At 35.7% G+C, this 17,779-nt stretch overlaps 1 protein-coding gene across 6 annotated transcripts in view; it reads left to right on the top strand.

Annotated features, from left to right (window-relative positions):
• NUMB (NUMB endocytic adaptor protein) overlaps nt 1-17,779 on the top strand; it is a 256,544-nt gene that overhangs the window by 114,162 nt on the left and 124,603 nt on the right. Inside the window, exon 2 of one of the 6 annotated variants that reach the window (XM_077122970.1) lies at nt 1,911-1,995. The exons of 3 other annotated variants lie outside the window; for them this stretch is intronic. Coding sequence is in view for 2 of the 3 variants with exons in the window: in XM_077122968.1 (XP_076979083.1) it covers nt 2,612-2,725 (114 nt within the window). In the remaining variant the exon portion in view is untranslated. Of the gene's footprint in view, nt 1-1,910; nt 1,996-2,021; nt 2,726-17,779 lie in introns of those variants that run through there. 2 more of the 6 variants (XM_077122968.1, XM_077122976.1) reach the window with 2 other exon arrangements.

Genomic DNA, 17,779 nt, shown 5'->3' with positions numbered 1-17,779 from the left:
GCACAGAATGCAGTGTACCAGAAATTGAATGCCTTATTTAAAGGGGAACTCAATAAGTTATCTGCTTACAGCTCTAAGGAAGTGAAGGTGAACAAATTTAGCCACCAAGCAAGAGGTCACCTAAACTTAAGAATGGACAATGGGTCAGGAACACCTCCGCCAGCGAGGCGGTCACATGGCCGGCATCCACTGGTCCCCTGCTCCCAGGCCCCGTTGCCCTCCGTTCCTCTGGGGATGGGATTCCCTCACCTGGCCTCTCTGAGATGGTTTCTGTCAACCCCCCAACCCCATCCCACCTCTCTCCAGGTTCTGCTTTTCGTAATATCTCATGGCAATGTCTTCTGGGCTGCAAGCACCTCCAAAGATCCATGTCTGTGTCTTCCACATGTCCCCATCTGTGTCAGTCTTTTCCACTTTTAAGTTTTTTAGTATTAAATTCTAAATTTGAGAGCAAGTGGGTAATTGAAGATAAGGCTATTCTTGTCAACTTTTTTTGAAAATGTTTTCTTAGCTTGATTTAAGACATTTTCATCCCCCACCCTTAGTAATAATAACTAAGAGGCAATATACATCTCCATGAAAACAGCAGGTGAGCTTATGGTTTACACTGTTTTTGTATTCAGAAGTTAGGGTTGTCAGAATCCCAGTTTTAAGGTTCATTTCAAATGCTGCATCTTCAATGAAGTTTTTCCTCATTTCCTCATTCTAACTCATGTGATCTCATCACTTTCTTAAAGTACATAGCAATTTGTGCCTCTCCCAAAACATTTGTAGTGTTCCATTATCTAGTATCTTTATATTCTCTTCCTTGACTACAAGAGCCTAGAGGTTATGGATTATGTCTGACTACTTTTTTGTACCCTGTATTTTGTACTTAGTATTGTGATTACATTGCACGTATTAGGTGTTATATAAATATTTTATCTCAGTTGCCCTATTAAATTGAAATACTTCCAAATTCTTTGTTTTTAATTTCACAGCTTAATTTTGCCTAAATAGTTATCTCCGTAAATCAGAGATCTTAAATGTACAAGCTGAATATTCATACTGGGGACACTTTCCACTTTTGAAAGCTAAAGCCCAATTCTATAATTGTAATTCTGTAATGTTTACATTTTGCACACCATATATTTTCTTTAAGGGCAGAAAGAAATGTGCAGAGCAGGGCAACAAATTCCAAGTCAAATAGATTCTTAACATTCTACAGAACCACTCAGTAAATTCTACAAGAAGATGTAGAATTTTTTGTTTTAGTTTATGTGAAAAGGAGGGATACATCTACATGCGGTTCAATATAAGGTGCTCTAAATATGAGGTTTTGTGTCAATTTACCTTGTACTCCAGTGACCCCTGGGTCCATTTCCACCCTACTTTGACACCATGACCTTTTTTTTTTTCCCCATTCTGTTTTTCTTTTATAAAAATCGTTTTTTTCTTAGACTGGGAGAGGCTCCTTCTTGACACAGCTCTTCCTGTTTTGTACCCCTTAAATACTACTAGTCTTAGAAGGGATGTGGGCCAGCTGTGGTTTATGTGAGTTGTTCTCAACAAGCAATAGTGTCTGTCTGTCTCCCTGTCTTTTTCTATGTATATACATTATTTTCTATTTCATATACCCAGTAATTTATCTTTAGGCATTTGACTTTTACCTAGAAGAATTATTTGTTATGTATTAGAGGAGATTGTGGTTCTACAATAGTATGGATCTTACTGTTGCTGCAGTGATTTGAAGTAGTCATCTTTCTTATACCATTATAATAATGTCTTGCTTTCCTGGGGAAATAGAAAACTTCCTTCATTTAAAATTTTATGTACCTGTGTCTTGTTTGGAGTCACCATATCGTATAATGCAGCAATAATTATGTCACTGACAACAAGTTTGTGAGATATTTATTATTCTCATTTTACAGATGAGGAAACTGAGGCTTGGTGAAGTTATGAAACTTGTCCAAAGTCACACAGCTTGTAAAGGGCACAGTCAACATTCAGAGCCAGGTCTGTCCAACTACAAAACTTTTAATCATGGCCATGAAACTTTGAAATAGCTGTGAGGTATCAACCTATATAATTTATTTTGGTATTCATTTTGCTTAACTGTTCTTTAACCTTTATTGACATTTTTTTAATGGTGTTTTTTTGGTCCTTCATAATTTTACTTGTCTTTTAAATATTGTGAAAAGCAAGATAGTAATTAGAATCTGGGCTCCAAATCCAGATTACCTGGGATGAATACTAGTTTCCCCATGGTGGTAGTTAGGTGTCAGTTTGGCCAGGTGCCTAGTTCTGTTGCTGTGAAATGGAACTATTAACATTTGAAACTCGTCTATGGCTGATTACGTCTGCAGTTGGCTAGAGTGCCTTCACAATGAGTGATGTTTAATTTTTTAAATTTAATTTATTTTGTATGATCAAACCAAAACAACATACAAGCATGAACATTCTTAACATATGAACATTCTGTGTATGGTGTACAGTCAATGGCTCACAATATCAGAGTGATGTTTAATTTAATTAGCTAGCAGCTTAAAAGGGAAAGGGCAGAAGAGAGCTCAGTGCAGCACAGCTGCAGCAGCTCAGCGTACCTCATCTCAGCCCTCGCAGCTCAGCCCAGATGTTTGGCGATGCAAAAAGAAATAGCCCTGGGGAAAGCTGTTGGAACCCCAAAGCTGGAAGAGAAGGCTGGCAGACATCACCCTGTGCCTTCCAGTGTAAGAGAAAACCTCAGGTGAAAGTTAGCTGCCTTTCCTCTGAAGAACTATAAATTTTTTACTAAATAAATCCTGTTTTATCAAAAGCCAGTCCATCTCTGGTGTGTTGCATTCTGGCAGCTTTGGCAGACTAAAACACCCACTTAACTTGTTGTGTGACATTAGGAAAGTTACTTTTCTGTACCTTAGTTTTCCTCTTTGTAAAATTGTAATAGGATTGTTGTGAAGATTAAAAGATTTAATATGTACAAAACACTTATTACAGTGCCTGACACATAGTAGGCCTTCAATAAATGTAACTATTATTACTGTTTTCATCTCCTAATAGCCAGTAAATCAAATCATTATTTTCAATTCTCTGCTAGGAAATTTGGGTAAGGCAAAGTTCAGACAGCAGCATTAGGTCTCACAAAACTTGTGTAAGCCAAAATTAAATTTGAATAAGTTATATGTAAGGGGAATCATTAAACTTCTGATTAAGTTCAGCTCTACTGTAAAACATTGGCAACTGCTTTTTGGTCACACATGTATGAGATCTTGCATGTATTGGAACCATGCATGCATAAGCCCACTAAAAATATCCTTTCAGCCTAATAAGAGAATTCATTATATCTGAACACTGCATTATGAATATATTTCTTTTTTATTCTTGTAAGCACATATATTCAGAATGAATGTCTGCATTTTCAGGTGGCTTGTAAGGAGATGTTGTTTTCGCAGTATTGACAGTTACCAGGAACTAGAAACTCTCATGTATTATGTACATAATACTTCTTGCAGGCTTGGTATCAGAACTTATACCATGATGAATGTATATCACTGCCTGACCCCTAAATCAGTGGGATCAAACTCAGCCATGTACTCATCTTCACTTAGACTTGGTTGTCGTAGCTGTCCAACTATTGCTACAATTAAAGTAAGATCCCTGTGATTATAGTTATAACTAGTGACTAGTTATAAGTTTATATCAATTGCAGAAATATCCTTGACTGGGAAATAATTTCAGTCAAGATATGCACAAATTCAGAAACTATTGTTTAGAGAATGAGATTTATCTTGCATATGAGGCCAGGATCTCTGCAGCTTTTAATCTATGCATGCATTTAGATTTTCCCTTTATTTTATGATATAGCCTCCTCCTAACATTCAATATAGTATATATTTTGAGTTATTTAGATTTTTGAAATCATCGTTCAATTAATTTATTTTTCCATAGAAGTCTGAAGTCTGTTAGATTTAATTTTTTTTTTTTTTATTTTAACATGGACAGGCACTAGGAATCGAACCCGGGTCCTCTGGCGTGCTGAGCCACTGTGGCCAACCCTAGATTTAATTTTTAATTATCTTATATTTTGTTATTATTTCTGTTTACTGATGTGAACTCTTTTTTGGTATATAGGTCTATTATGTTCAACCACCTTACTGAATTCTTTTATTAATTCTAATAATTTATGAATGCTTTTAGATTTTCTATGTAGTTAACTATTGTGAATGAGAATTTTTTTCCTTTCCGATGCTTCCACCTTTTATTTCTTTTTCTTGAATTATTTATGCTTGCCTTATTTTATGAGTTCCAATGTAACTATAAAAGGTGGACATCCTTGGTGTACCTAAGATTTTAAAAGAAATGCTTGTTATGTTTTGTCATTAAGCATGTTGTTTGCTTGATTCCCAGACCATGCACTGCACCCCGCCCCCCAAAAGAAGAGTAATGTTTGGTATAGGTTTGTGGTAGATAGTATTTGTAGGTTAAAGAAGTTTCTGTTTCTAGTTGACAAAGATTATTTTTGCATGTGAAAAATGAGTATTGAGTTTTATATTTGATACTTTTTCTGCATTTTTTGGAATGTTCATACAGTTTTCCCTGTTTATTCTGTTAATATGATGAATGACATTTATAGGTTTTCTAATGATGAATGATCTTTGCATTGCTGGAATGAACCTAACTTTGTCACGATGATCTTTTTTTTATGTGCAACTGGATTTAGTTCATTAATATTTTGTGTAAGATTTTACACCTATGTTTACAACTTGGCCTATTTTTTATTCATTTTTTAAAATTTTTATTAATAAAACCAGTCATCATACAATATGAACATTCTTTTTTAATCACATTGTTGTATATTTATCATCATGATCATTTCTTAGAACATTTGCATAAATTCAGAAAAAGAAATAAAGCAGAAAAAAGAAATTCATGCATACCATACTCCTTACCCCTTCCATTCATTGATCACTGACATTTCCATCTACTCTATTTTGACATTTGTTCCCCCATTATTTATTTATTTTTAATCCATATGTTTTACTCATCTGTTGATAAGGTAGATAAAAGGAGCATCAGACACAAGGTTTTCACAATCACACAGTCACATTGCAAAAGCTGTATCATTATATAATCATCTTCAAGAAACATGGCTACTGGAACACAGCTCAACATTTTCAGGCAGTTTCCTCCAGCCTCTCCACTACACCTTAACTAAAAACATGATATCTATTTAATGCGTAAGAATAACCTCCAGGATAATCTCTGGACTCTGTTTGGAATCTCTCAGCCATTGGCATTGGCCTATTTTTTTTATTTCTTATATTGTTGTTATTTGATTTTGGCATCCAGATTAAGGTAGTCTCAGGGATTGAGTTGGGAATAAGTTGTTTCATTTTCTGAAATAACATCTATAAGACTGGCATGATATGTTTCTTGAAAGTTTGGTTGAGCTTCTGTTCAAGTATCTAGATTTAGTATTTTTTCTTTGAGGGATGATTTTAAAGTATGTATTCACTCTCCTCAATAGTTTTATTTCTGTTTGATGATTTCTGTTTCTACTTAGGTCAGTCTTTAGAGTGTTCTGTTTTGGTTTTGAGTATTTTTTTTTTAAGGAATTCATCCATTTTGTCTGAGTTTTTAATGTTATGGCATAAAGTTGTTCAAAAAGAAATTCTTATTATTAGCTTTTCGTTTCAACTGTCTATGTTCTGTTTCTAATTCCTGATTTTTTGGTTTCTTCATTTCTTTTGTCGTTTTTACTAGAGGTTTTACACATTTTCTTAGTCTTTTCAGAGAATCAATGATTAACTTTGATTTTCTATAATGTTTATTTTCTATTTAATTAATTTCTGGTCTCTCTCCCTTACATTTTTAAGTGAAAAGCAGAATTTATTAGAAGGACACCAGAGTATCTCTCAGTTCCGAAGGACATGATTTTGTTAAGCTCAGAAGAAATGGAACCACGTTTTACAGCGGCTCACAGTACTGTTAGGAATTTACTGCTTCCTCTTTCTCCTTCTTCTTCTTTTTTTTTTTTTAACATTTTTTATTGTGAAATATAACATAGATAGAAAAAGGCAGTAAATTTCGAAGCACACTGCAACCATTAGTTCTTGAACAGATTTCGGAGTTTGGTGTGGGTTACAATCCCACAGTTTCAGGTTTTTCCAAGATGCTGGAGACTAAAAGAAATATCAGTATAATGATTTAGCAGTCTTACTCGTTCTGTCTTCTCTGTTACAACTCCTCCTTCTCCTTTGATCCTTCTCCCAATCTTTACCTCCTCTTTCTTTCTGTCAATTTGTTTTTCTACTCTTCAGTCTACATGGCAGAAAATGGTGGCCATGAGCCTCTGATTGATATCATTTCCAACTTGTTGTTCTCTTGATTCCTCCCGGGATTTCAGATTTTTCCAGCATTTTTCAAATCTGGATCAATTGCTTTCTGGACATACTTTTCTTTAGAATTTTCTATAGTAAACTGAGTTTTTTTTTTATCTGAAAGTGTCTTTCTTTCACCCTCATTTTTGATGCATGTTTCTTTAAGTGTAGAATTATGAGTTGTTTTTTTTTTTATCTGAAAGTGTCTTTCTTTCACCCTCATTTTTGATGCATGTTTCTTTAAGTGTAGAATTATGAGTTGGCAGTTACTTATTTTTAGCCCTTGAAAGAAATAATTTTGTCTCTTCTGTTTTTTTTGTTTGTTTGTTTTTTGGCTTTTATTGCTGATAAATCAGCAGTTCTTTTGAGTCACTTTAGTGTTTCTTTTTTTAAAATTACTTTTGGCTGCTTTTGAACTCTTCTCTTTGTTTTTCTGTATTTTCCTATGTAATGCCTGAGCATGGATTTCTTTATCTGAGTGAGATTTTGACTGTGATCTGCTTATTTTCCCTGGAAAAATTATTTGTAGGTATTTTTTGAGCCCAAGTTTATTCTTCAAGAAGTATATTCTTCAAGAGAATTTGCCTTTGTTTTTTTCCAGGTGCCTCAAGGTATTACAAATTGAGGATACTGTAGAATGAATCCATTCCTTGATGTATTTTGAGCCACAGAAATGATGTGAATTTGGGCTGCAAACGTGTGTGGCCCGGTTGAGGATGTAACCTCTTAAGAACCCTTGATGTGTTCTGCAGTAGAAAGGCAAATTTCCTTGTAGTTATTGAGGATTAGCTGGTTTAATTCTGGTTCACTCTTTACCTGAGGATGAAACTTTTTGGGGGTCCCACCTTTCTTGGGAAGGGCCTCTTATTAGATTTTTCATGTTAGGTGGTACCTGAACTTTGACTTGTATTCTCTCCCCCGAGACCATCAAAACTGAAGCTAAGGTTTGTGAGTTAATCAAATGTCTACAATACAAAACCAGTTTCATGATGTCACTTACCTCTCTGGGTTTCTGCTTTCTCATAGATATTGATCTGGCAGTCCCTTTACTATCTTGTCAGCTTTCGTGCTTTAAAGAGTTTTTGAAATACATTTTTTTTTACATGGGCAGGCAACAGATATCGAACCCAGGTCTTCGGCATGGCAGGCAGGAATTCTGTCACTGAGCCACTGTTGCACCGCACCCTTGAAATACGATTTTGTCCATCACTTTTAGTTGTTTTCAGTGGGATAATTGGATGAATAATCTTGCCTAATATGTTACTGGAAGTAGAATTTTCTTCCAATTTCTTTTAATGTTTCTTCTAGTAATTTCTTAAGATATATGCTTAAGTCATTATTAGTCTTGTTTTCTAAAATAAGCATTTCAAGTTCTAAATTTATTTATTTATTTATTTTTTCATTTTTGGTGCCTTTTTATTATGGAGACTTTTTTTATTTATTAAAAAAAATTAGCTAACACAATATTTAGAAATCATTCCATTCTACATATGCAATCAGTGATTCTTAATATCATCACATAGATGTATGATCATCATTTCTTAGTACATTTTCATCGATTTAGAAAAAGAAATAGCGAGACAACAGAAAAATAAATAGAATGATAATATAGAGAAAAAATAAAAATAAAAAATACAAAAAATATATAAAAAAGAAAAACAGAAAAAAAATACAAAAAAATATAGCTCAGATGCAGCTTCATTCAGTGTTTTAACATAATTACATTAAAATTAGGTAGTATTGTGCTGTCCATTTTTGAGTTTTTTTATATATATATATTTTTTTATTAATTAAAAAAAATTAACTAACACAACATTTAGAAATCATTCCATTCTACATATGCAATCAGTAATTCTTAATATCATCACATAGATGTATGATCATCATTTCTTAGTACATATGCATCGATTTAGAAAAAGAAATAGCAAGACAACAGAAAAAGAAATAAAATGATAATATAGAGAAAAACTAAAAATAAAAATAAAAAATACAAAAATATATAAGAAAAAAAACAACTATAGCTCAGATGCAGCTTCATTCAGTGTTTTAACATAATTACATTGCAATTAGGTAGTATTGTGCTGTCCATTTTTGAGTTTTTGTATTCAGTCCTGTTGCACAGTCTGTATCCCTTCAGCTCCAATTACCCATTATCTTACCCTATTTCTAACTCCTGATGCTCTCTGTTATCAATGACATATTCCAAGTTTATTCTCTAATGTCGGTTCACATCAGTGGGACCATACAGTATTTGTCCTTTAGTTTTTGGCTAGTTTCACTCAGCATAATGTTCTCTAGGTCCATCCATGTTATTACATGCTTCATAAGTTTATTCTGTCTTAAAGCTGCATAATATTCCATCATATGTATATACCACAGTTTGTTTAGCCACTCGTCTGTTGATGGACATTTTGGCTGTTTCCATCTCTTTGCAATTGTAAATAATGCTGCTATAAACATTGGTGTGCAAATGTCCGTTTGTGTCTTTGCCCTTAAGTCCTTTGAGTAGATAACCTAGCAATGATATTGCTGGGTCATATGGCAATTCTATATTCAGCTTTTTGAGGAACCGCCAAACTGCCTTCCACAGTGGTGGCACCATTTGACGTTCCCACCAACAGTGGATAAGTGTACCTCTTTCTCTGCATCCTCTCCAGCACTTCTCATTTTCTGTTTTGTTGATAATGGCCATTCTGGTGGGTGTGAGATGATATCTCATTGTGATTTTGATTTGCATTTCTCTAATGGCCAGGGACATTGAGCATCTCTTCATGTGCCTTTTGGCCATTTGTATTTCCTCTTCTGAGAGGCGTCTGTTCAAGTCTTTTTCCCATTTTGTAATTGGGTTGGCTGTCTTTTTGTTGTTGAGTTGAACAATCTCTTTATAAATTCTGGATACTAGACCTTTATCTGATATGTTGTTTCCAAATATTGTCTCCCATTGTGTAGGCTGTCTTTCTACTTTCTTGATGAAGTTCTTTGATGCACAAAAGTGTTTAATTTTGAGGAGCTCCCATTTATTTATTTCCTTCTTCAGTGCTCTTGCTTTAGGTGTAAGGTCCATAAAACCGCCTCCAATTGTAAGATTCATAAGATATCTCCCTGCATTTTCCTCTAACTGTTTTATGGTCTTCGACCTAATGTTTAGATCTTTGATCCATTTTGAGTTAACTTTTGTACAGGGTGTGAGATACGGGTCCTCTTTCATTCTTTTGCATATGGATATCCAGTTCTCTAGGCACCATTTATTGAAGAGACTGTTCTGTCCCAGGTGAGTTGGCTTGACTGCCTTATCAAAGATCAAATGTCCATAGATGAGAGGGTCTATATCTGAGCACTCTATTCGATTCCATTGGTCGATATATCTATCTTTATGCCAATACCATGCTGTTTTGACCACTGTGGCTTCATAATATGCCTTAAAGTCCGGCAGTGTGAGACCTCCAGCTTCGTTTTTTTTCCTCAAGATACTTTTAGCAATTCGGGGCACCCTGCCCTTCCAGATAAATTTGCTTATTGGTTTTTCTATTTCTAAAAAATAAGTTGTTGGGATTTTGATTGGTATTACGTTGAATCTGTAAATCAATTTAGGTAGGATTGACATCTTACCTATAATTAGTCTTCCAATCCATGAACACGGTATGCCCTTCCATCTGTTTAGGTCTTCTGTGATTTCTTTTAACAGTTTTTTGTAGTTTTCTTTGTATAGGTCTTTTGTCTCTTTAGTTAAACTTATTCCTAAGTATTTTATTCTTTTGGTTGCAATTGTAAATGGAATTCGTTTCTTGATTTCCCCCTCAGCTTGTTCATTGCTAATGTATAGAAACACTACAGATTTTTGAATGTTGATCTTGTAACCTGCTACTTTGCTGTACTCATTTATTAGCTCTAGTAGTTTTGTTGTGGATTTTTCCGGGTTTTCGACATATAGTATCATATCGTCTGCAAACAGTGATAGTTTTACTTCTTCCTTTCCAATTTTGATGCCTTGTATTTCTTTTTCTTGTCTAATTGCTCTGGCTAGAACCTCCAACACGATGTTGAATAATAGTGGTGATAATGGACATCCTTGTCTTGTTCCTGATCTTAGGGGGAAAGTTTTCAATTTTTCCCCATTGAGGATGATATTAGCTGTGGGTTTTTCATATATTCCCTCTATCATTTTAAGGAAGTTCCCTTGTATTCCTATCCTTTGAAGTGTTTTCAACAGGAAAGGATGTTGAATCTTGTCAAATGCCTTCTCTGCATCAATTGAGATGATCATGTGATTTTTCTGCTTTGATTTGTTGATATGGTGTATTACATTAATTGATTTTCTTATGTTGAACCATCCTTGCATACCTGGGATGAATCCTACTTGGTCATGATGTATAATTCTTTTAATGTGTTGCTGGATTCGATTTGCTAGAATTTTGTTGAGCATTTTTGCATCTATATTCATTAGAGAGATTGGTCTGTAGTTTTCTTTTTTTGTAATATCTTTGCCTGGTTTTGGTATGAGGGTGATGTTGGCTTCATAGAATGAATTAGGTAGCTTTCCCTCCACTTCAACTTTTTTGAAGAGTTTGAGCAGGGTTGGTACTAATTCTTTCTGGAATGTTTGGTAGAATTCACGTGTGAAGCTGTCTGGTCCTGGACTTTTCTTTTGGGAAGCTTTTGAATGACTGATTCAATTTCTTTACTTGTGATTGGTTTGTTGAGGTCATCTATTTCTTCTTGAGTCAAAGTTGGTTGTTCATGCCTTTCTAGGAACTTGTCCATTTCATCTACATTGTTGTATTTATTAGCGTAAAGTTGTTCATAGTATCCTGTTATTACCTCCTTTATTTCTGTGAGGTCAGTGGTTATGTCTCCTCTTCCATTTCTGATCTTATTTATTTGCGTCCTCTCTCTTCTTCTTTTTGTCAGTCTTGCTAAGGGCCCATCAATCTTGTTGATTTTCTCATAGAACCAACTTCTGGTCTTATTGATTTTCTCTATTGTTTTCATGTTCTCAATTTCGTTTATTTCTGCTCTAATCTTTGTTATTTCTTTCCTTTTGCTTGCTTTGGGGTTAGTTTGCTGTTCTTTCTCCAGTTCTTCCAAGTGGACAGTTAATTCCCGAATTTTTGCCCTTTCTTCTTTTTTGATATAGGCATTTAGGGCAATAAATTTCCCTCATAGCACTGCCTTTGCTGCGTCCATTACGTTTTGATATGTTGTTTTTTCATTTTCATTCGCCTCGAGATATTTACTAATTTCTCTTGTAATTTCTTCCTTGACCCACTGGTTGTTTAAGAGTCTGTTGTTGAGCCTCCACGTATTTGTGAATTTTCTGGCACTCTGCCTATTATTGATTTCCAACTTCATTCCTTTATGATCCGAGAAAGTGTTGTGTATGATTTCAATCTTTTTAAATTTGTTGAGACTTGCTTTGTGACCCAGCATATGGTCTATCTTTGAGAATGATCCATGAGCACTTGAGAAAAAGGTGTATCCTGCTGTTGTGGGGTGTAATGTCCTATAAATATCTGTTAAGTCTAGCTCATTTATTGTAATATTCAAATTCTCTGTTTCTTTATTGATTCTCTGTCTAGATGTTCTGTCCATTGATGAGAATGGCGAATTGAAGTCTCCAACTATTATGGTAGATGTGTCTATTTCCCTTTTCAGTAATTGCAGTGTTTGCCTCACGTATTTTGGGGCATTCTGGTTCGGTGCATAAATATTTATGATTGTTATGTCTTCTTGTTGAATTGTTCCTTTTATTAGTATATAGTGTCCTTCTTTGTCTCTTTTAACTGTTTTACATTTGAACTCTAATTTGTTGGATATTAGTATAGCCACTCCTGCTCTTTTCTGGTTGTTATTTGCATGAAATATCTTTTCCCAACCTTTTACTTTCAACCTATGTTTATCTTTGGGTCTAAGATGTGTTTCCTGTAGACAGCATATAGAAGGATCCTGTTTTTTAATCCATTCTGCCAATCTATGTCTTTTGATTGGGGAATTCAGTCCATTAACATTTAGTGTTATTACTGTTTGGGTAATACTTTCCTCTACCATTTTGCCTTTTGTATTATATATATCATATCTGATTTTCCTTCTTTCTACACTCTTCTCCATACCTCTCTCTTCTGTCTTTTCATATCTGACTCTAGTGCTCCCTTTAGTATTTCTTGCAGAGCTGGTCTCTTGGTCACAAATTCTCTCAGTGAGTTTTTGTCTGAAAATATTTTAATTTCTCCTTCATTTTTGAAGGACAATTTTGCTGGATATAGAATTCTTGGTTGGCAGTTTTTCTCTTTTACTAATTTAAATATATCATCCCACTGTCTTCTTGCTTCCATGGTTTCTGCTGAGAAATCTACACATAGTCTTATTGGGTTTCCCTTGTATGTGATGGATTGTTTTTCTCTTGCTGCTTTGAAGATCCTCTCTTTCTCTTTGACCTCTGACATTCTAACTAGTAAGTGTCTTGGAGAACACTTATTTGGGTCTATTCTCTTTGGGGTGCGCTGCACTTCTTGGATCTTTAATTTTAGGTCTTTCATAAGAGTTGGGAAATTTTCAGTGATAATTTCTTCCATTAGTTTTTCTCCTCCTTTTTTCCCTTCTCTTCTCCTTCTGGGATACCCACAACACGTATATTCGTGCACTTCATATTATCATTCAAGTCCCTGAGCCCCTGCTCAAATTTTTCCAATCTTTTCCCTATAGTTTCTGTTTCTTTTTGGAATTCAGATGTTCCATCCTCCAGTTTACTAATTCTAGCCTCTGTCTCTTGAAATCTACCATTGTAGGTTTCCATTGTTTTTTTTCATCTCTTCTACTGTATCTTTCATTCCCAGAAGTTCTGTGATTTGTTTTTTTCAGACTTTCTATTTCTTCTTTTTGTTCATCCCATGCCTTCTTCATGTCCTCCCTCAATTTATTGATTTGGTTTTTGAAGAGGTTTTCCATTTCTGTTCGTATATTCAGAATTAGTTGCCTCAAGTCCTGTATCTCATTTGAGCTATTGGTTTGTTCCTTTGACTGGGCCATATCTTCAATTTTCCTGGTGTGATTTGTTAGTTTTTGCTGGTGTCTGGGCATTTAATCAGATTTCCCTGAGTGTGGGACCCAGCAGGTTGAAAGACTTTCCTGTGAAGTCTCTGGGCTCTGCTTTTCTTATCCTGCCCAGTATGTGGTGCTTGTCTGTCTGCAGGTCCCATCAGTGTAAGATATTGCAGTACCTTTAACTTTGGTGGACTCTCCCTGCTGGGGGTGTGGTGGAAACAGAGGAGAGGTTGTAGGCTGGTTTTAATGACCTCAAATTGTGAAGTCCTGGGATCTGAATTCCTTGAGAGAGGGATTCCACCTGTGTTGCGTTTCACCCCTCCCGCGGGGAAGGTTCAGGTGGTAGAGAGCCCTGAAAGCAGCCCACTTCTGCGTTCGGGGCAGTCGCAACCTGTGTAATCCCAGCGCTGAGCCCAGAGGCTCAGCCGCAGAAGGCTCTGTTTTGCCCCCTTTCCTCTTTTTCAGTTAGCCCAATAGGCGACTTCCGCCTTGATCAGTTTTGCCTGAACTGAGGGCCTATTTTTAGTAGTCAGAAGTTGTTCCTTAAGGCCACTATTGGTGTTAGGTTGGGCTCAGTTTCTACTACTGTTGAAGACTCTTTCCTTTCCCTCTGGGAAGTCGCCTGTGGGTGAGGGGCGCCGGCCGCTTGGGGAACCGCTGATCTGAGGCTCCCAGCCGGCCTGGGAAGCCGTGCTTGGGGGAGGGGCGCCAACTGCCACAGCTTCGAGAACCGCCAATTCGAGGCTCCCAGCCTCCCGGGAAGCCGCGTGTGTGGGAGGGGCTCCGGCCGCTGGCCGCCATGGCTTGGGGAACTGCCGAGCCGAGGCTCCTAGCCTCCCAGGAAGCCGCGTGTGTGGGAGGGGCTCTGGCCGCTGGCCACCGCGGCTTGGGGAACCGCCGATCCGAGTGTCTCAGTTGGACCAGGAAGGAGGGAGGGAGGGGGCCCGGCCGCCAGCCGCCGCAGCCCGGGGAAGTGCGCACTGCTCGGCGACCTCACCGCAGCGGAGTCTCGTAATCGGTCCAGCTGTTCCAGACTGGGATACACTGTGTGTCTGGTCTCTGTCGTGGCTCTGGGAGCTGTTCTGTACTGTTTCTAGTTATTTAGTAGTTGTTCTGGAGGAGGAACTAAGACGCGCGCAACTTACTAAGCCGCCATCTTCTCCGGAGGTCTCTCTGAATTTATTTAAAATTAAAAATTTTCTATTATGATTGCCTCTTTAAACCATGACCTATGATCCAAAAAACAATTAGAAGTATGATTTTAAGTTTTGAAATAAATAGATTTAAAAAAATTTTTCTTTTTATTATGCTTAACTCACCTATCCAAAAAAAGATCTTCAATTTGGATTACAAAGCAAGATTCAACTATGTCTTCTATACAAGAGATGCACTGAAAGAAATACAGAAAAGCTAAAAATAATGGGATGGGCAAATAAATAAGGCAAATGGAAACAATAAGAGAGAAAACAATAGAGGAAATAGAAATAAATGCTAATTGGTGGTGTATACTAATTAGTCCAAGTAAGAAGCAATGTAATTTGGAACACTGTTCTGATGGTAGAGATGAAGAGCAGTGGACAGATTTGAGATATATTTGAGAAGTCTTTTGTTGATGGCTTCAATGAGAGGGCTAAGGAAAAGAGAGAACCAGATTAGAAAGGGTTAAAGAGTTGAAGATGTTTGTATAATTTGTGATGATATTTGTCAGTAAAGGGGAGCAGAGCTGCTTTTAACCTCCTTATTTATGTAAGTTTTCCTATGGCATTTCTTTCTCTCTCAAATTCTTGGAACCAAATATATTTTTATTCTAGTCTGCCTCTCCAGATTCCAGCACCCTTTTCTCATCCCACACTTGACAGATGCTCAGTATAAAATGTAGGCTAGCATTCTCAGCAATTCTGCCCTTTTTCAACAAGATGTTCCTTGCTAAATCAGTCCTTGCTAAATCAGACCAGTATCAATTTTTTCTGTAAGTTAAGGTTTGATCCTTGAAGTAACACTGTCCTAATGAAATCAGTCTGTGTAATATATGTGTGCTGTGGGTTTGGGAATGATGGTCACCTGAATTTTTATCTGTAAAATATTTCATGCCGTAAAAAGTTAAGTATGAAGTATAGCTGAATTGTAGATCAGGCTCATCAGTTGTTTCCAAATGAATGGCAAGTAATCAACTAAAAGGTAAAATTTGGTTTTGTAAATAAAAGAAAAACCTCTCAGAAAATATAGCTCTTTTTTTCTTTTAAGTTTCTTAAAGGAATTCAGGTTCAGATTTGTTTGTTTGTTTGTTGTTATTATTATTTTTAGTTAGGGAAGTTGTGGGTTTACAGAAAAACCATACATAAAATACTGGCTTGATTTAACTTTTGAGACTCCTTTGGACTGCAGTCTCCTGTAGCAGGGTCCATCCTTATTTTATAAAATTCAAATTTTCCATTATCTTTAAGGAGTGAAAATTAGGGAATCTGTATCAAAACAAAAGAATTTTGTGGACAAGGTGAGTGGAAAAATTAGTAAGGCAGAAAACTTAGAATTAGTCAGATAATAGGTTAAGGATCAAGAAATACTGTTTAAACTAGTGATTCTTATTTTGGGGATTTGGGATCGTTCAAAATCCTTTGAGATTTTAACGGAAGTTGAAGATTCTGGCCCCATAAAGTGTGTAGACATAAGGTTATTTGTATACAACCTTAGGGGATTGCTGAACCTGAAGAGCCTGTGGGTACATGATCTCCTATTTGAGAGCACTTGGCCCTCCCTAAAGGATAATCAGGACTGAGGAGCATATGGCCATAGAGCTATGACATTCAAACTGTGACAGTGTCCTGTTTTCAGATACCAATCTTGAAGACAACCAAGACTGAATTTGTTGTTTTAGATCTCTGACAGATTAGCTGATGAAACAAACTAATTTTTGTTTTAGCTATTGAAAAATTAGAAAAATCCATTCTTAAATTTTTTCTTTGAATATGTGATACATGGCAGAGGTTTTCTGAAATCAGCCAATACAGTATTCAGGGACCCCTAACATATGCAGTATATTGGAAAAAAAAATTGTACTGTAATATAAACAGCTTTACTGAAACCTTGATTTATACAGGAACTGAATAATATTTCCTGAGAAATAGCTTTAGTTTATATTTTTAAAAGCTACCAATCATTTGTTCTCTCTTCCTTTCCAGGAATCTGCTTATAAATTAGTTTTTGTTTTATTAAAAAACTGATTGTATACTTCTAAAATGAATTTTATTAGTCCTTTAAGTTAAATTTTGAACATATTTATTTAGCTGTTGATGATAGAATCATACATTGTTGCTGTTCATTTGGCTCAGTGCCTAGGTAGAACACTGAGACAGTGATACAATTTAATAAATTGTAATTTGTTTCCTGTTATGTAATTTATTCCAGTTAGACCAGTATTTAATGTAATCCAGAATTCTTAGGATTCATTGCTTGAGAGTAGATGACTAGATGACCTACCTCCAAATCCTTCAGCCATGCTGAGAGTCTGAGATTCCTTACATTTTTTCACTTTCTTCATTTGATCTAATAAAAGAACTCTTTCTTTACTCTTAGTCTTGAAAGAAAGTTCCACATTATAAGAAATAGTGAAAATCAAAGAAAATACAAAAATATGCTTGTGAGATAATATTCAGTTACTGCTATGATTTAATTTGATATTTCAGCTTAGATTTTGAGGAGGGAGCAAATGATCTTGGGGGGCAGATGGACAGTCAGTACATTTTTTTTTTCCTTGAAAGTTACCCTGTTGAATTCTGGAATAGAGAAGAATATAGTAGCATTGTATATATATATATATATATTTGCAGTCAGCCATCTGTGCTCAGAAAAGAGTAAAATAAAAGTAAGAGTTAGAAGCAATTTAAATAGTATAGGTGAATTCTACCGTTCTGTTCAGTGAATTTCTGCCCTGTATTGCCTCCAACAGCCTGAACATGCTATGTGTTTCTGTGGCTAGATGGATATTTTGCTTACAACATAACCCTAAACATGTCAGCTACTTCATCTGTATTCAGTTAAAGAAGAACAAACTGTTCAATAGTAAGAAAATTTATGGTTGTGTTGGATTTGTTGCAGGTTTGTTCTTTAGCAATGTACTTTATGGATAATTTCAGGTATTCTTTTTTATCATTCTGTTCTACATATATAATCAATAATTCACAATATCATCACATAGTTGCATATTCATCATCATGATCATTTCTTGGAACATTTGCATCTATTCAGAAGAAGAAATAAAATGAAAACAGAAAAAAAATTTATACATATCATACCCCTTACCCCTCCCTTTCATTGATCACTAGCATTTCAAACTAAATTTATTTTAACATTTATTCCCCCTATTATTTATTTTTATTCCATATGTT

Source organism: Tamandua tetradactyla, chromosome 12, assembly GCF_023851605.1.
Source record: "Tamandua tetradactyla isolate mTamTet1 chromosome 12, mTamTet1.pri, whole genome shotgun sequence".
NCBI lineage: Eukaryota > Metazoa > Chordata > Mammalia > Pilosa > Myrmecophagidae > Tamandua > Tamandua tetradactyla.
The sequence above is the reverse complement of the archived record's forward strand: the minus strand, read 5'-3'. Positions and strand labels throughout refer to the sequence as shown.